General features: G+C 46.0%; 1 protein-coding gene across 1 annotated transcript in view; it reads left to right on the top strand.

Moving 5' to 3' along the window:
- ptprz1b (protein tyrosine phosphatase receptor type Z1b) overlaps positions 1-13,080 on the top strand; it is a 36,668-nt gene that overhangs the window by 20,788 nt on the left and 2,800 nt on the right. The window contains exons 8-28 of the mRNA XM_076297221.1: positions 364-514; positions 1,882-2,066; positions 2,423-2,549; positions 2,685-2,725; positions 2,840-3,494; positions 4,123-4,590; positions 5,265-5,409; positions 6,129-6,226; positions 6,581-6,666; positions 7,612-7,632; positions 7,903-7,999; positions 8,387-8,469; positions 8,816-8,950; positions 9,421-9,555; positions 10,113-10,276; positions 10,695-10,830; positions 11,184-11,330; positions 11,738-11,831; positions 12,332-12,405; positions 12,494-12,622; positions 12,833-12,982. Of these exons, the coding sequence (XP_076153336.1) occupies positions 364-514; positions 1,882-2,066; positions 2,423-2,549; positions 2,685-2,725; positions 2,840-3,494; positions 4,123-4,590; positions 5,265-5,409; positions 6,129-6,226; positions 6,581-6,666; positions 7,612-7,632; positions 7,903-7,999; positions 8,387-8,469; positions 8,816-8,950; positions 9,421-9,555; positions 10,113-10,276; positions 10,695-10,830; positions 11,184-11,330; positions 11,738-11,831; positions 12,332-12,405; positions 12,494-12,622; positions 12,833-12,982 (3,321 nt within the window). The remainder of the gene's footprint in view (positions 1-363; positions 515-1,881; positions 2,067-2,422; positions 2,550-2,684; positions 2,726-2,839; positions 3,495-4,122; positions 4,591-5,264; positions 5,410-6,128; positions 6,227-6,580; positions 6,667-7,611; positions 7,633-7,902; positions 8,000-8,386; positions 8,470-8,815; positions 8,951-9,420; positions 9,556-10,112; positions 10,277-10,694; positions 10,831-11,183; positions 11,331-11,737; positions 11,832-12,331; positions 12,406-12,493; positions 12,623-12,832; positions 12,983-13,080) is intronic.

Below are 13,080 nucleotides of genomic sequence, written 5' to 3'. Positions count from 1 at the left end.
AGCGTGTGCATGACGCTCCCCCTTCACTGCCTCCCGGAAACATGAAACATTCATACTAGGAGAATGAGGCGAATGGAGTTCATGCCAACAAATCTTCAGCATGTCTCTGGAACTGCTGCTCCAGGACTTTTAATTGAGCTCTTTATGTCTGTCGTGTGGCTCTGGAGTTATGAGTATTGCCTGGGACTCATCTAAACTATCTCTCTGTGTGTGTGTGTGTGTGTGTGTGTGTGGTGTGTGTGTGTGTGTGTATGTATGTGTGTGTGTGTGTGTGTGTGTGTGTGTGTGTGTGTGTGTGTGTGTGTGTGTGTGTGTGTGTGTGTGTGTGTGTGTGTGTGTGTGTGTGTGTGTATGTGTGTGCAGCTGGAGGTGTTCTGCGAGGTGATGACCATGCAGCAGGCCGGCTACGTGATGCTGATGGACTACCAGCAGAACAACTTCCGCCATCAGCCGGAGCAGTTCATGGGCCAGGTGTTCTCCTCCTACACCGGCACAGAGGAGCTCCTGGACCCCAGTGAGTCCACCCCCCCCCCCCCGTCCAGCACCAGTCCAGTCTCCTCCCCCACACTCTGTTTGTCACAGTCTCCCTATCACTCTCTCCCCTTCTTTCTTCTTTTTCTTTTTTTTTCTTCAATCCGTTTCTCTCTCTGTCCTTTTCATGTCTCAGTCTGCCAGTCAGCCCCTAGTCCCTCTCTTTTCCTCTCGCTCTCTATATCTGTTTCACTCTGTATATGCTATTCTCTTTTTTGCTTACCCATCTGTCTCCTTTTTCTGTCTCGTCCCATTTCTCTACCTCTGTTTTATCAGTCTCCCCCCCTCTCTCCCTCTCTCTCCTCTCCTCTCTCCCTCTCTCTCTCTCCCTCTCTCTCCCTCCCTCCCTCTCTCTCTCCCTCTCTCTCCCTCCCTCTCCCCCCCTCTCTCTCTCCCTCTCTCTCTCTCTCCATCTCCCTCTCTCTCTCTCTGTTTATGACTCTTTCTGTGTCTGCTCTCAGATCTCCCAGTAGAGAGGAACTTCAGTGGTACTGTGTATCTTAGACTCTGATTTGTGTATTCGGTGGAGATTAAGCACCAAGGTCATTCAGCTGTTTATGTGTCCTTTTTTCATTATTTTCTCATTTTGGCCAAACACATGAATACATACACACACACACACACACACACACACACACACACACACACACACACACACACACGTACACAAATACCCGTCTGGATGCTTCAAACGCCCCACAGTGGGAACATGTTGCTAGGTTACCTGACGCTGGAGTCCTCCTCAACATCTGCACACATTTATGTCTGAAATAGAGATTGAGAAACTGGATTTTACTCAAATTAGGAAACCGGATGGATGGTTAGTGGCTCTTTCAATCGGTGCCAAATACATGACAGCCTCAGTATCCCAGTGAAGCTAACAATGTGTCAGTGAAGGCCCATAATACACTTACCCGTCCTGCTGGTCTAGTGGAAGCGGGGCTAGTTTGTAGTCAACAACACAGCATTACAGTGACATTTGTATAAGACAGTCCTAACACTTTTCTGAGTGTGTGTGTGTGTGTGTGTGTGTGTGTGTGTGTGTGTGTGTGTGTGTGTGTGTGTGTGTGTGTGTGTGTGTGTGTGTGTGTGTGTGTGTGTGTGTGTGTGTGTGTGTGTGTGTGTGTGTGTTTTCTGAGAAGACATAGACAGCAAATGGGCAATGGATGCTTGACTGTTGTCTGACTGTGGTTAATAGTTTACTCCTATAGTACCCAGTACAGTTACTTACTTACACAGATTCAGTTCAAATGAAAACTCTTCCTATCTGTAGGCTATAGAAGCAGATGTAAATGTCCTGCTCTTGCACTGGTGTCCTCATCTGAGATGTTTGCTGGCCTGCGGTTTCAGTTTGCAGTTCGGAGGCTGAGAATGTGCAGGCGGAGCCGCAGAACTACACCAGCATCATGGTGACGTGGGAGAGACCCCGCGCCGTCTACGACACCACCATCGAGCGCTACTCCGTCACCTACCAGAGGCTACAGGGCAAGGACCCACCCAAGCGGGAATACCTGACTGACGGAGATCAGGATGTGGTATTTTCATTTTTTGGTCCTTTAGCGCTGCACACACACACACACACACACACACACACACACACACACACACACACACACACACACGCACACACACACACACACACACACAGACATAGACACACACACACTCACACACAAACACACACACTCACACACACACAAGTGGTTGTTTATACAAAGACTGTGAACATGATTATAAAACTCAGTTGTTATTGTCAGTTTTAGCTTATATATTTAAGTTGTGTTGTTGCCCCATTTGTCATCAAACAGGGACTTTTTGATTGTTATGACTTTGCAGTGCTTTTGTCCTCATCTGTCCTAACGGTAAAAACTGTTTTTTCTGACCTCTCCAGGGAGCACTCATCTACAACTTGATGTCCAACAGCAGTTATGTGGTGCAAGTGATAGCGCTGTGCAACAACGGCCTGAAGGGTCGAATGAGTGACCAGCTGATTGTGGACATGCCACTGGAGGACCTGGGTGAGAATGAAATCTACAGTTTCTGTTTATGTTGTATATTATAGGCCATCATAGGCAGAAAAAGATTCTGCTCAGCAGATTCCTGTTCATTATTCTGGCTCACTGAGAAATGCTCATTTTGTTTCAACCCTCCAGGGATTGACTCTGATTCGTCAGACTCAGAAGATTATTTTGAGGTAATATTTTGAAGTTATTGTAATACTCAGTGTAGAGATGCAATCTCTCCTTATTCTGTAGTTTTGAGCGAGGTCACATTATAAGCAGGTCTAATGTGTCTCTGTCCTCGCCAGGTGACTCCATACACCAGCAGAAGACAGCCAGATCTGGAGAGCCCTCCGGACCGGACCCTTACGAGCGACTCCTCCTCCTCCAAAAGCTCCATCTGGGTCACCATGGCGACGGACCAGCCCGGTTTCCTCTTCCCCGGAGTCCGGTCCACAGCCACGCCCGTGCGGCGACGCATCACCGAGGAGTCCTCGTTGTCGTGGACACCCAGCCAGGACAAGGCGGGAACCTACACCCGCAAGCCAATCACCAAGCTGCTCACGCCGGAGGGCGTCAAGCCGCCGGACAACGCACTGGTCACCGACATCTACTACGAGGACTTCATCAACGGCTCCCTGTACGAGACGACCACCTCGGTAGACACGCCGCTACCCGACGATGAGATTATCGGCGTGGTCACGCTGCCCCGTGAGCGCGTGCATGTCTCACAGAAGGACAATGAAGTGAGGATGCCCGACGACCAGTATTTCCCGGGCACAGTCACCAACCCCCTGCCAGAGACACCACCCCTGGTCATCAGCACCACCCAGCAGCCTGAGGTGGTCAGCACCACGACCACCACCACCATAGTGCCAGCCTCCACCACCACCACCACCACCACCACTGCAGGGACGCCCACCACCAAAGCCTTACTCTACACCACCCAGCCAATGTTCAATGGTAAGGTAACTTAGAGAACCCTGCATCCGAGCCTGCTGCCTGCTGATATGTAGTGAAAAAGCCAATCATTTGTGAAGACAAATTGAGATGTCAACTATTAAATCGATAACGCAGCTTCTGTAATGATGTAGGTTGGGGCTTTAATGTAGTCTGATGATTTCTAAAACTAGAGCCTTGTAGTGAGCTTGTGAGCTCTCTTTGTAGTGATTTCACATCTGTTTCAGCAGTTTGATGATTCTCCCTCATCCTACTCAGCCAGTGCCTTTTCTTAATGTTAAGTGTCAATCATCGCCCTGGTCTTGCAACCGTAAGAGATCTTTATCATGCACTTCGTCGTTGCCCCTCTCAGATTGAGAACAGACATGGTGGTGGTTCCTCTCCTGTCCTCTCCTCCTACTCCTCCTCCTCCAGGATTGGCATCATCTCGACACGCTTTGAATGCCTTGTGCCATTCACTATGTTCCTCCTAGCCCGACACTGCCCTCTGGTGGCTATCTTGGTCCTTGCTTCTTCTATCTGCACTCTGTTTGCATTGGATCTGTAGGTGTCTCTGCCTTGTTCCTCCACACGTTCTAACACAGGCCGCCTCCACTGATGCCAGTAACCATACGAGGCTTGTGTCTTTCAGCTACTGTGACCACAGCACACGGGGACACCTCCTCCCCACCCCTCTCCTCCATCCTTACTGATGAAGGCCCCAGCACCCTGCTTACTCAGGGGGAGGGCAGTGGTTCGGGGCCAGCCATCTTTCTGGAGGAGCTAGAGCGGGAGTGGGAGAGGGAGAACCCCTTGGTGGTCGAAATCGAAACGCGCACGCGCTTCAGTACCGGGAGGCCGGTACTGGTCAATACCGAGACGGAGCTCGTGTCCAAGTTCTATTTGGAGAGCGAGAGGGTCCATGGTGCGGAGGAGATGAAACCGACGCGAGCGGAGTCCGCTGTTCCCGAGGCGCCCGCCCTCGAGGGGGAGGAGGAGGAGGAGGAGAGCGGCTCTGGACAGAGCTTGCTGGTGGAGATCTTTCCCAACGCTAAGATATCTGTAGAGATCACTTTGACCAAAATCTCGAGCATGGAGCCTTTGGATGGTCCCCACACAGGTAACACATGGAGTTAGATGACCAGTCATGGGACCGATTCTCTGAGGAAGGAGGCTTTCATCACATGCCTTTAATCACATGTTGCATATGTCAGTGCAGTCAACGACACCTTAAAGGCTTTAACGGTGTCAATGAAGGAAGAAATATGAACATTTAACATACAAAGATCCTTCTGTCATGTGTCAGGGTTTTCCAGCCATAATCTCGTGAAATATTGTTCAGCACTTTTTTTTAAGCCATAATCTCGTGAAATATTGTTCAGCACTTTTTTTTAAAGTATATTTTTGGGGCTTTTTTGCCTTTATTTGGACTGGACAGTAGAGAGTGACAGGAAGCAAGTGGGAGAGAGAGATGGGGTGGTATTGGGAAATGACCGCAGGTCGGATTCGAACCTTGGTCCCCATGGGCACTCGGACCTGTATATGGTACTGGCGCTGTAGCCTGCTGCGCCAACAATTGCTTTTTTTTTAACCCAAAGGTTAAAGGGTTAAAAGGTTAACCCATAATCTCCCAATAATAACCCATAATAACCCAAAAGGTTAACCCATAATCTCATGAAATATTGTTCAGCAAACATAGACAGACATTGCTGTCTGTAGACAATTACCGGTACTTTTTTTTAACCCAAAGGTTTCCATTATGTGAGCGTAAAGTCCAGTTTGTCTCCCCCACAGAGGCCAGTAACAGCAGCCCGGAGTCGCGGGTGGGCATGGTGGGGGGCGTGGAGCGGGAGAAGCGCACCGTGGTGCCCCTGGCGGTCGTGTCCACTCTCACCATCCTCTGCCTACTGGTGCTGGTGGGCATCCTCATCTACTGGAGGTACAGCAACAGGGCAGGTCCAAAAAGAGAGGACACTAGCTGTGTGTCTTTAGACTGAATGGCCAGGATCAGGGATGTAGTGGAGGCTAAACGCAAGTAAACGCAGTTTATCCACCTCTGAAATTTCAGGAATAGAGTTTATCCACCTCTCAGAAGAGTTTATTCACAAATAGCAACTTTTAACATTCTAAAATCACACTGTATTATCCATATTCACAATATGTGTACACTCATCAACACTCTAGGAACCATTTAATACCACTTGTATTGTTATAAACATTGGACAATAACCTCCACCATCATCAAACATGTTCTGAATGCCTTTTTTTTAAAATCCGCATGGCGCTGTCCACCTCACCGAGATCACAGAAATCATAGTTCACCCACCTCTTATTTTATCACTACATCCCTGGTCAGGATGGTGTTAGTGTGCGTGCCAACTGCTAGTTGTTTCCACCCACTTCAATGACTTTTGCTAAGCTTGGCTAACGGTCAGAGTTACTCCACACACACACACAGACGAGAATGGTATTTATCCAATAAGCTTATTTCCAATAAAGGTGGTTTGTTCCTGTAATAATTCATTCATTATCATGTGTTTCTTCTTCATATTGTGATCAATACCATTGTTGTGATTAAGATTGCAGTAGGACAGAGGTCATCAGTCCCATACTCATGTGCCTCCCCTCTTTGTAAAGTGGTAGAGTGTGTTTTTACAGGAAGTGTTTCCAGACGGCTCACTTCTACGTGGAGGATAACGCCTCTCCCCGAGTCATTTCAGCTCCGTCTACACCACTGCTCTTACCCACAGCCACAGGTAAGGGAGATCAAAGCCTGCTATCGTATCCATGCACACACACACACACACACACACACACACACACACACACACACACACACACACACACACACACATGCTGTAGATTGTGCTCGCTCCCAAATCAACTTTCTCTCTCTATCTCTCTCTCTCTCTCACACACACACACACACACACAAACACACACACACACACACACACACACACACACACACACACAAACATGCTGTCAAAACGAAGGATAGAGATCAAGCATCTTGCTTATGATTAATGTGTGAAAGCCAAGCACAAACAGAGTAGCCTTACCTTGCAACACAATTTGATTCAATGTTTCCCCTCTCACTTTGTTTGTAGAGGAGAATGAAGCTCTCTCTGTGAAGGACTTTGTGAGGCACGTGGCTGAGCTTCACGCCACACATACATTCTCGAAAGAGTTTGAGGTACGCTACACACCACCGTCCATCCTCACACTCAATCAACTTAGCTTCCCCTTCCTCAATCCCCCCCCCCCACCCCACCCCCACCCCCACCCCATACAGCAGCCTAACGCATCTCCAAACTGGTATTAACTTCATTCAGTAGAGAGCGACTTGATGCTTGCACTCATCATTTAATATTCAGCTAATAGAAGGAACACGTTATGGAAACTAGTTTACTACACTACCCTGGTCTGGCTGAGAAACAAGGGAAAGGTGGTCTGGTCAAGCCGTAGGCGATGGCAGGGATTGTTTGGCAAAGCTCTGAACTGACATTGAATCCTGTTTCTTAAGCCAAGATTTGTATGCGTAGACAGAGCCACGTACGTACAAACCCAAAAAATGATAATCCGATTTTTGTAATCCAATTCAAGTACAATTCAACCTTTGAGGTCTGAGCTTCTCGCTCCGGACGTTAAGAACTGATGCAATTATGTGGTTGTAATGGAGGAGAAAATCAAAGTCATTTTCTTTTGTCTACCATGAAAATGTCACGACCTCCCCTGTTGTGTTGTTATTGTTGTTGTTATTATTGTTGTTGTCGTTGAGCATGCATAGGAAGTATGGGTCAGCATGGTCAGTGCTCAGAGGCACTCCTATGTGTACAGGCTGTGGTCAGACTGCATGGCCTTGCCACAACAAGGCAGCAGACCCTGTCAGATACAAACCCCCACCCCACACCCACCACCCTGTAGCATGATTGGCCATGACCACACCAGAGGTCTCTTTCACCCCTTCTCCTCCCTCCTCCCACCTCCCTCTTTCTTTCTCTCTCTCTCTCCTTCTCTCTCTCCCTCCCTCTCTCACACACGTACTGTTGTACCTCATGTATCTTGCACTTGCTGGTCACTCGTTTGGTCATGGAGTTTCATTGCTGTGCTTTCTGCATTCTCACTCCCCCCTCATTAGATCTTGAAAGAGTCTTACGAGGTAAGACATGTCTCCCTTTGATGTTGTTTTTATTTTTTATTTCTTTTAAAATCTTTTTTCTTGTTTTTGCGTTCTTGTTCATGGTGTAGTTGTAGTTGTAGTGGTCCTTGCGTCCCTGTTGACCTGTCTGTTGTCTTTTTCTCTTTTTCATGGCGGTAGTCTGTTTGTTTGTGTGCATGGTTTCTGCATGCTGTGTGGCGCATTGTGTTTAGTCTGCTGGGAGGACGCGGAGCGCGGTGTTTGACCAGGTCTTGTAAACATTTCTTACAGGAGATTCAGTCGTGCACGGTGGACATGGGAATTAGCACTGACAGCTCAAACCACCCAGAAAACAAGAGCAAGAACAGATACATCAACATCCTGGCCTGTAAGAATACACACACACACACAAACACACACACCCCCACACACATATACACATACACGCACGCATGCATTGCACGCACGCATACACGCACATTACGCACGCATACACGCACATCATACATCTCCATTTTTAAAAAACATAAAAAATTCATGCTATTTAATTGTGCATTTCAGGTAATATCAATCAACCTGCAATTGTGTTGTTTTGACTGAGTAAAGATATATCAAATAACAATATCCAATTATAGTTCTACTGAAATTACTTTACTGGAAATTTTTTTTTTATGAAAATTCATTATAGCGTTTTGGAAACAAACTTTTCACATGTATCACAGCCATCATACACAAAGCCCAACTTGATTTCTTTGGTGTTTGGTTTGTGTTTTAGATGATCACAGCCGGGTGAAGCTGGCACCCAATCTGGACAAAGAAGGAGAGTGTGGAGACTACATCAATGCAAACTATGTTGATGTGAGTCTTACAATTGATGCTTATTTATTTTCATTTTTTATTTAATGATTATTTGATATGGACATTGGCATTGCACATTAATAAACATAAAATGTAAATATGCCAGAATTAGTTAATTCCTTTTTTGTACGTGGACCAATGTTAAAAGGTCAGCTGCACCTAAAAGAAATGCATATCATGGTAAAAGTAAATGTTGACAGGACACAAAACACATAAAACAAGTAATAATAACATAATCAACATAAATAAATAAAAGAAAAACATCTTGATTATGTTATTTTTCAAACACAGGCTTAGATCTCTCCACATACAGCAAAAAGACTCTAATCCCTGTCTCCCACTGTAGGGCTTCAATCAGCCCAAAGCCTTTATAGCCGCCCAGGGCCCGATGAAGGCCAGTCTGGAGGACTTCTGGAGGATGATGTGGGAGCAGAATGTGGGGGTGATCGTCATGATCACCAACCTGGTGGAGAAGGGACGGGTAAGCCATGCTGCTGATGTCATCTTTAATGACCTAGTGTTGTAGCCAGGCTAGGCCACTAAAGATGACATCAGGATGGCGTGCAGCACAGCCTTCATTAACTCAGTGCACTAAGTTAATAAAGGCTGTGTGCACACCATCCTGATGCCATTTTAGTGGCCTAGTGTTATACTGTAGCCATCTGTTCTGAGTTTATGGGTGTGATTGTCTTCAGGTATCGCTTACAGTGCTGGCTTAAAGCAATGCATGCTGGGATTTGCACAATGCAAATGAAGACGAATGCACCCAATATAAGCTGTGCACACTATCCTGATGTCATCTTTAGTGGCCTAGTGTTATATCAGTTAATAAAGTCATTTCAGGGTGATCTGAGCTACCTGAAGTATGTTGTGATATCATTAAATATTCAGTGGTATCCAGAATCATGGATGTTATTTTACTAGTGTGGTGGCTCTGTGCTTCTCTTACAGAGGAAGTGTGACCAGTACTGGCCAATGGATAACCAGGAGGAATATGGATGCTTCTTGGTCACTCTGAAAAGCACCAAAACCCTGGCCTACTACACACAAAGAACGTTCACCTTGCGGAACATCAGTATCAAAAGGGTCAGTGAGAAAGGACGAATGGTCCGAGACCTGTGTTCCACTGACCTCGTTCTTATCATTCAATAGAAGGTCCTTTTAATGGCTTTTAATGGCCATTCAATTCCATTATGAACTGGGAGGATTCTAGTCCATTATAGGCTTGTCATTCATTCTTAGAAAAGAAAGGTTCTTCCCTCGAAAGAGCTCTTCACAGTTCTACCTACAAACCCTACTATTTAATATGATGGTGTTTTATACCATGAAGTTCATGTGGATCCCTTGGGCTATTTGCTTTATAGAGAACTGTATTGTCAGTTTAGGGTTTCATTGAAAGCTAGACTATTTTTAAACCCCATGAAAGAAAATAACCTTAGTGACATGTTAAAGTGTTCCTTCATACAGAAGCCATTGTTTTCAGACTGTGAAAGAACTTAAAGAACTTGTTGTGGAGAGGAAAAGGGTCCCTTGAAAAAGAGATGCAAGATCTCAATGTGACTCACCTGGTAAAATAAAGGATCCATACAAAAATAAAGAGATCTTCTTCACGCTTCACGCTCACCCTCCGGTCGCTCTCTTAGGGGTCCCAGAAGGGCCGCAGTCAGGAGCGGACGGTCGTCCAGTACCACTACACCCAGTGGCCCGATATGGGGGTCCCTGAGTACACCCTGCCTGTCCTGTCCTTCGTCCAGAAGTCCTCCCAGGCCAGGACTGCTGACATGGGCCCTGTGGTGGTCCACTGCAGGTCTGCAGCACCAACACATGAGTCACATGATACATTAGAGAAAGAAAAAATACATTTACATTTATTCATTTAGCAGACGCTTTCATCCAAAGCGGCTTACCGTTAATAAAGGACATACAGTATGCCAATTATATCACAAGGGTCATTGTCCCCGGAGCAATTTGGGGTTAAGTGCCTTGCTCAAGGACACAACGGTGGAAGCCGGGTATTGAAATATGGGAAATCCCCGCAACATCAAAATGTCAGAAAAACACAGTTGTTCATGGTGATGGTGATTGTTTTTTAAATAAACTTACCAAGATTGGTCATAATGTGCACTGATTTAACTGGTGCATCTGAGACAGTGGATGAGAGATGGTGGTGTTGACCAACGGTAAGGAGTACGAGAGTAGCATTCCAGTGTTTTCTCTGCCCTCAGTGCTGGCGTGGGTAGAACAGGGACCTACATCGTGCTGGACAGCATGCTTCGGCAGATCAAAGAGAAGGGCACAGTGGACATCATGGGCTTCCTGAAACACATCCGCACACAGAGGAACTACCTGGTGCAGACTGAGGTAAGAGTCTTTATCATGAAAGCATCAACATGAGAATGGTTTATCTTCCATATATGCTTGATAATATGGGCTTCTATAGTATCAAGCATCCTTCTCTCTCTCAATTCAATTCAATTTAATTAAATTCAATATGCTTTATTGGCATGGCAAGGTCACTGATATTGCCAAAGCAGGTATTATACAATAAATCTGTACATACACACATACATATCAATAGATTTCCATAAGAAAAGAAAAAAATACGTAAATGAAGTGAAATAAAATACAGTATATGATAGTGTATTTGTCTCTCTCTCTCTCTCTCCCTCCCTCCCTCTGTCTCTTTCTTTCTCTCTCTCCCCCACCCCCAACAGGAGCAGTATGTGTTCATCCATGATGCCCTGGTGGAGGCCATCCTGAGCAGGGAGACTGAGGTCTCCTCCAGCCGCATCCATGCCTACGTCTCCGACCTGCTGACACCCGGCCCCTCGGGCAAGACCCGGCTGGAGAAGCAGTTCAAGGTGGGCCTGAATTAATGATCCTTCTCTGGATGGATGATACCACATACTGTACAATAGGCTACAGGGGGATTTTTTTTAAGTATACTTTTTGGGCTTTTTTGCCTTTATTATGTAAGGGATAATGTATAGAACGCCAGTCATTATCAGAAAATAAGTTCCGACAGGGCGAACAGGACCCCAACGCACCAGCGTTCTACTAGCATTGTGAAGAGCCGTATACAGGATAGCGACCGACAGGAAGCAAGCGGGAGAGAGAGAGATGGGGTGGGATTGGGAAATGACCCGGGTTGGACTCGAACCTGGGTCCCCGTGGGCTCTTGGACTTGAATGTGGTATAACCACAGCGCCCCCTGCAGGGTGAATTTCACAATATGACTACTTCTTATGTTTGCGTTGTTGTTTTGCAGCTGGTGAGCCAGACCAATGTGAAGCAGTGTGATTACACATCTGCGCTTAAAGAAGGCAGCGTGGAGAAGAACAGGACCTCCTCTCTCATGCCAGGTGGGTGGGGCGAACCATGTGACCCTGTCCCTGGAAATGAATAGTTTTCAGATGACTCCATTTATTTGTTCTTTAATATCTAGTTGCTATAACCCTTATTCTACCAAACAAATCTTTATGTTGTCAATTGATTTATGCTGCACTGTTTCATGTTCTCTACACTGCTATTATAGACCCTTTCAACAAGAAAAACAAAAAACAATGCTTGAACGTTCTATTTTGTTCCCAATCTACTTCCGCTTCATTATGGGTACATTCGTAAATTCAATCTGACACGCTCTGGACGCTCTGAGAGTGTGAAGCTCTGCTTAAATACACGACAATTCCGAATTTATGAACGGTTAAGTGTGCTCGGAGTGGCAAATTACGAACGCACCCTAAGATAAGATATGGAATGTTAAAACAGAAGCCTTGTGGGAACAACTATGATGCTGATAATGGAACTCTTGAAACGGTCAATATGTTTTATATGCATTCATTTTTTTCCATTATGTCTCTAGTGGAGAGGTCCAGAGTGTGCCTGTCCACTACACCAGGAGAGTGCTCAGACTACATCAATGCCTCTTATGTCATGGTAACTGGGCTTGATTATTCCCCACTGTGTGTGAGTTTGGACAGCGCTGTAAGGGCCCTGCTCTGATCTTACGTTGACTCCGTTTCAGGGTTACCATCAGAGCTGTGAATTCATCATTACCCAGAATCCTCTCCCCAGCACAATCAAGGACTTCTGGAGGATGATCTGGGACCACAACTCCCACATCATTGTCTCCCTCCCAGATGTCCACGGCCAGGTAGTCTATCAGTCAGGCGAAACTTTAAATACCATATCGCTGTGGGACGTCCCCAACCAAGAACTTATGTAATTAGTAATTATAAACTTATGTAACGAGTAATAATGCTTCAGCAGACTGATATCTATTTAGACCAATCTTAACCATTCAGTGACATTTAGGAAGAGGCCAGATTAATCTTCACTGACCTCTACCTTCACTTCCTTTCAGACTGAGGAAGGTGAATGTGTGTACTGGCCCATTAAAGACCAGCCAATCAACTGTGAGACATTTACTGTCACCTTCACTGGGGAGGACAATGTGTGTTTGCCCAATGAGGAGCTGCTAGTCATCCATGATTTCCTATTGGAGGCTACCCAGGTAAGAACAGCCAGGGGCTGCATTTTGTATTGGGTGTGTTTCTGCATTCAGACTTGGCATGTATGATTTGTGTCTAGTTAAGTGCACAGATTGTGATG

Source organism: Alosa pseudoharengus, unplaced genomic scaffold, assembly GCF_046254945.1.
Source record: "Alosa pseudoharengus isolate Yale_2024_CS ecotype anadromous, Long Island Sound unplaced genomic scaffold, YU_APseudo_1.1 YU_APseudo_1.1_scf_20, whole genome shotgun sequence".
In the NCBI taxonomy this organism is placed as follows: Eukaryota; Metazoa; Chordata; class Actinopteri; order Clupeiformes; family Clupeidae; genus Alosa; species Alosa pseudoharengus.
The sequence above is the reverse complement of the archived record's forward strand: the minus strand, read 5'-3'. Positions and strand labels throughout refer to the sequence as shown.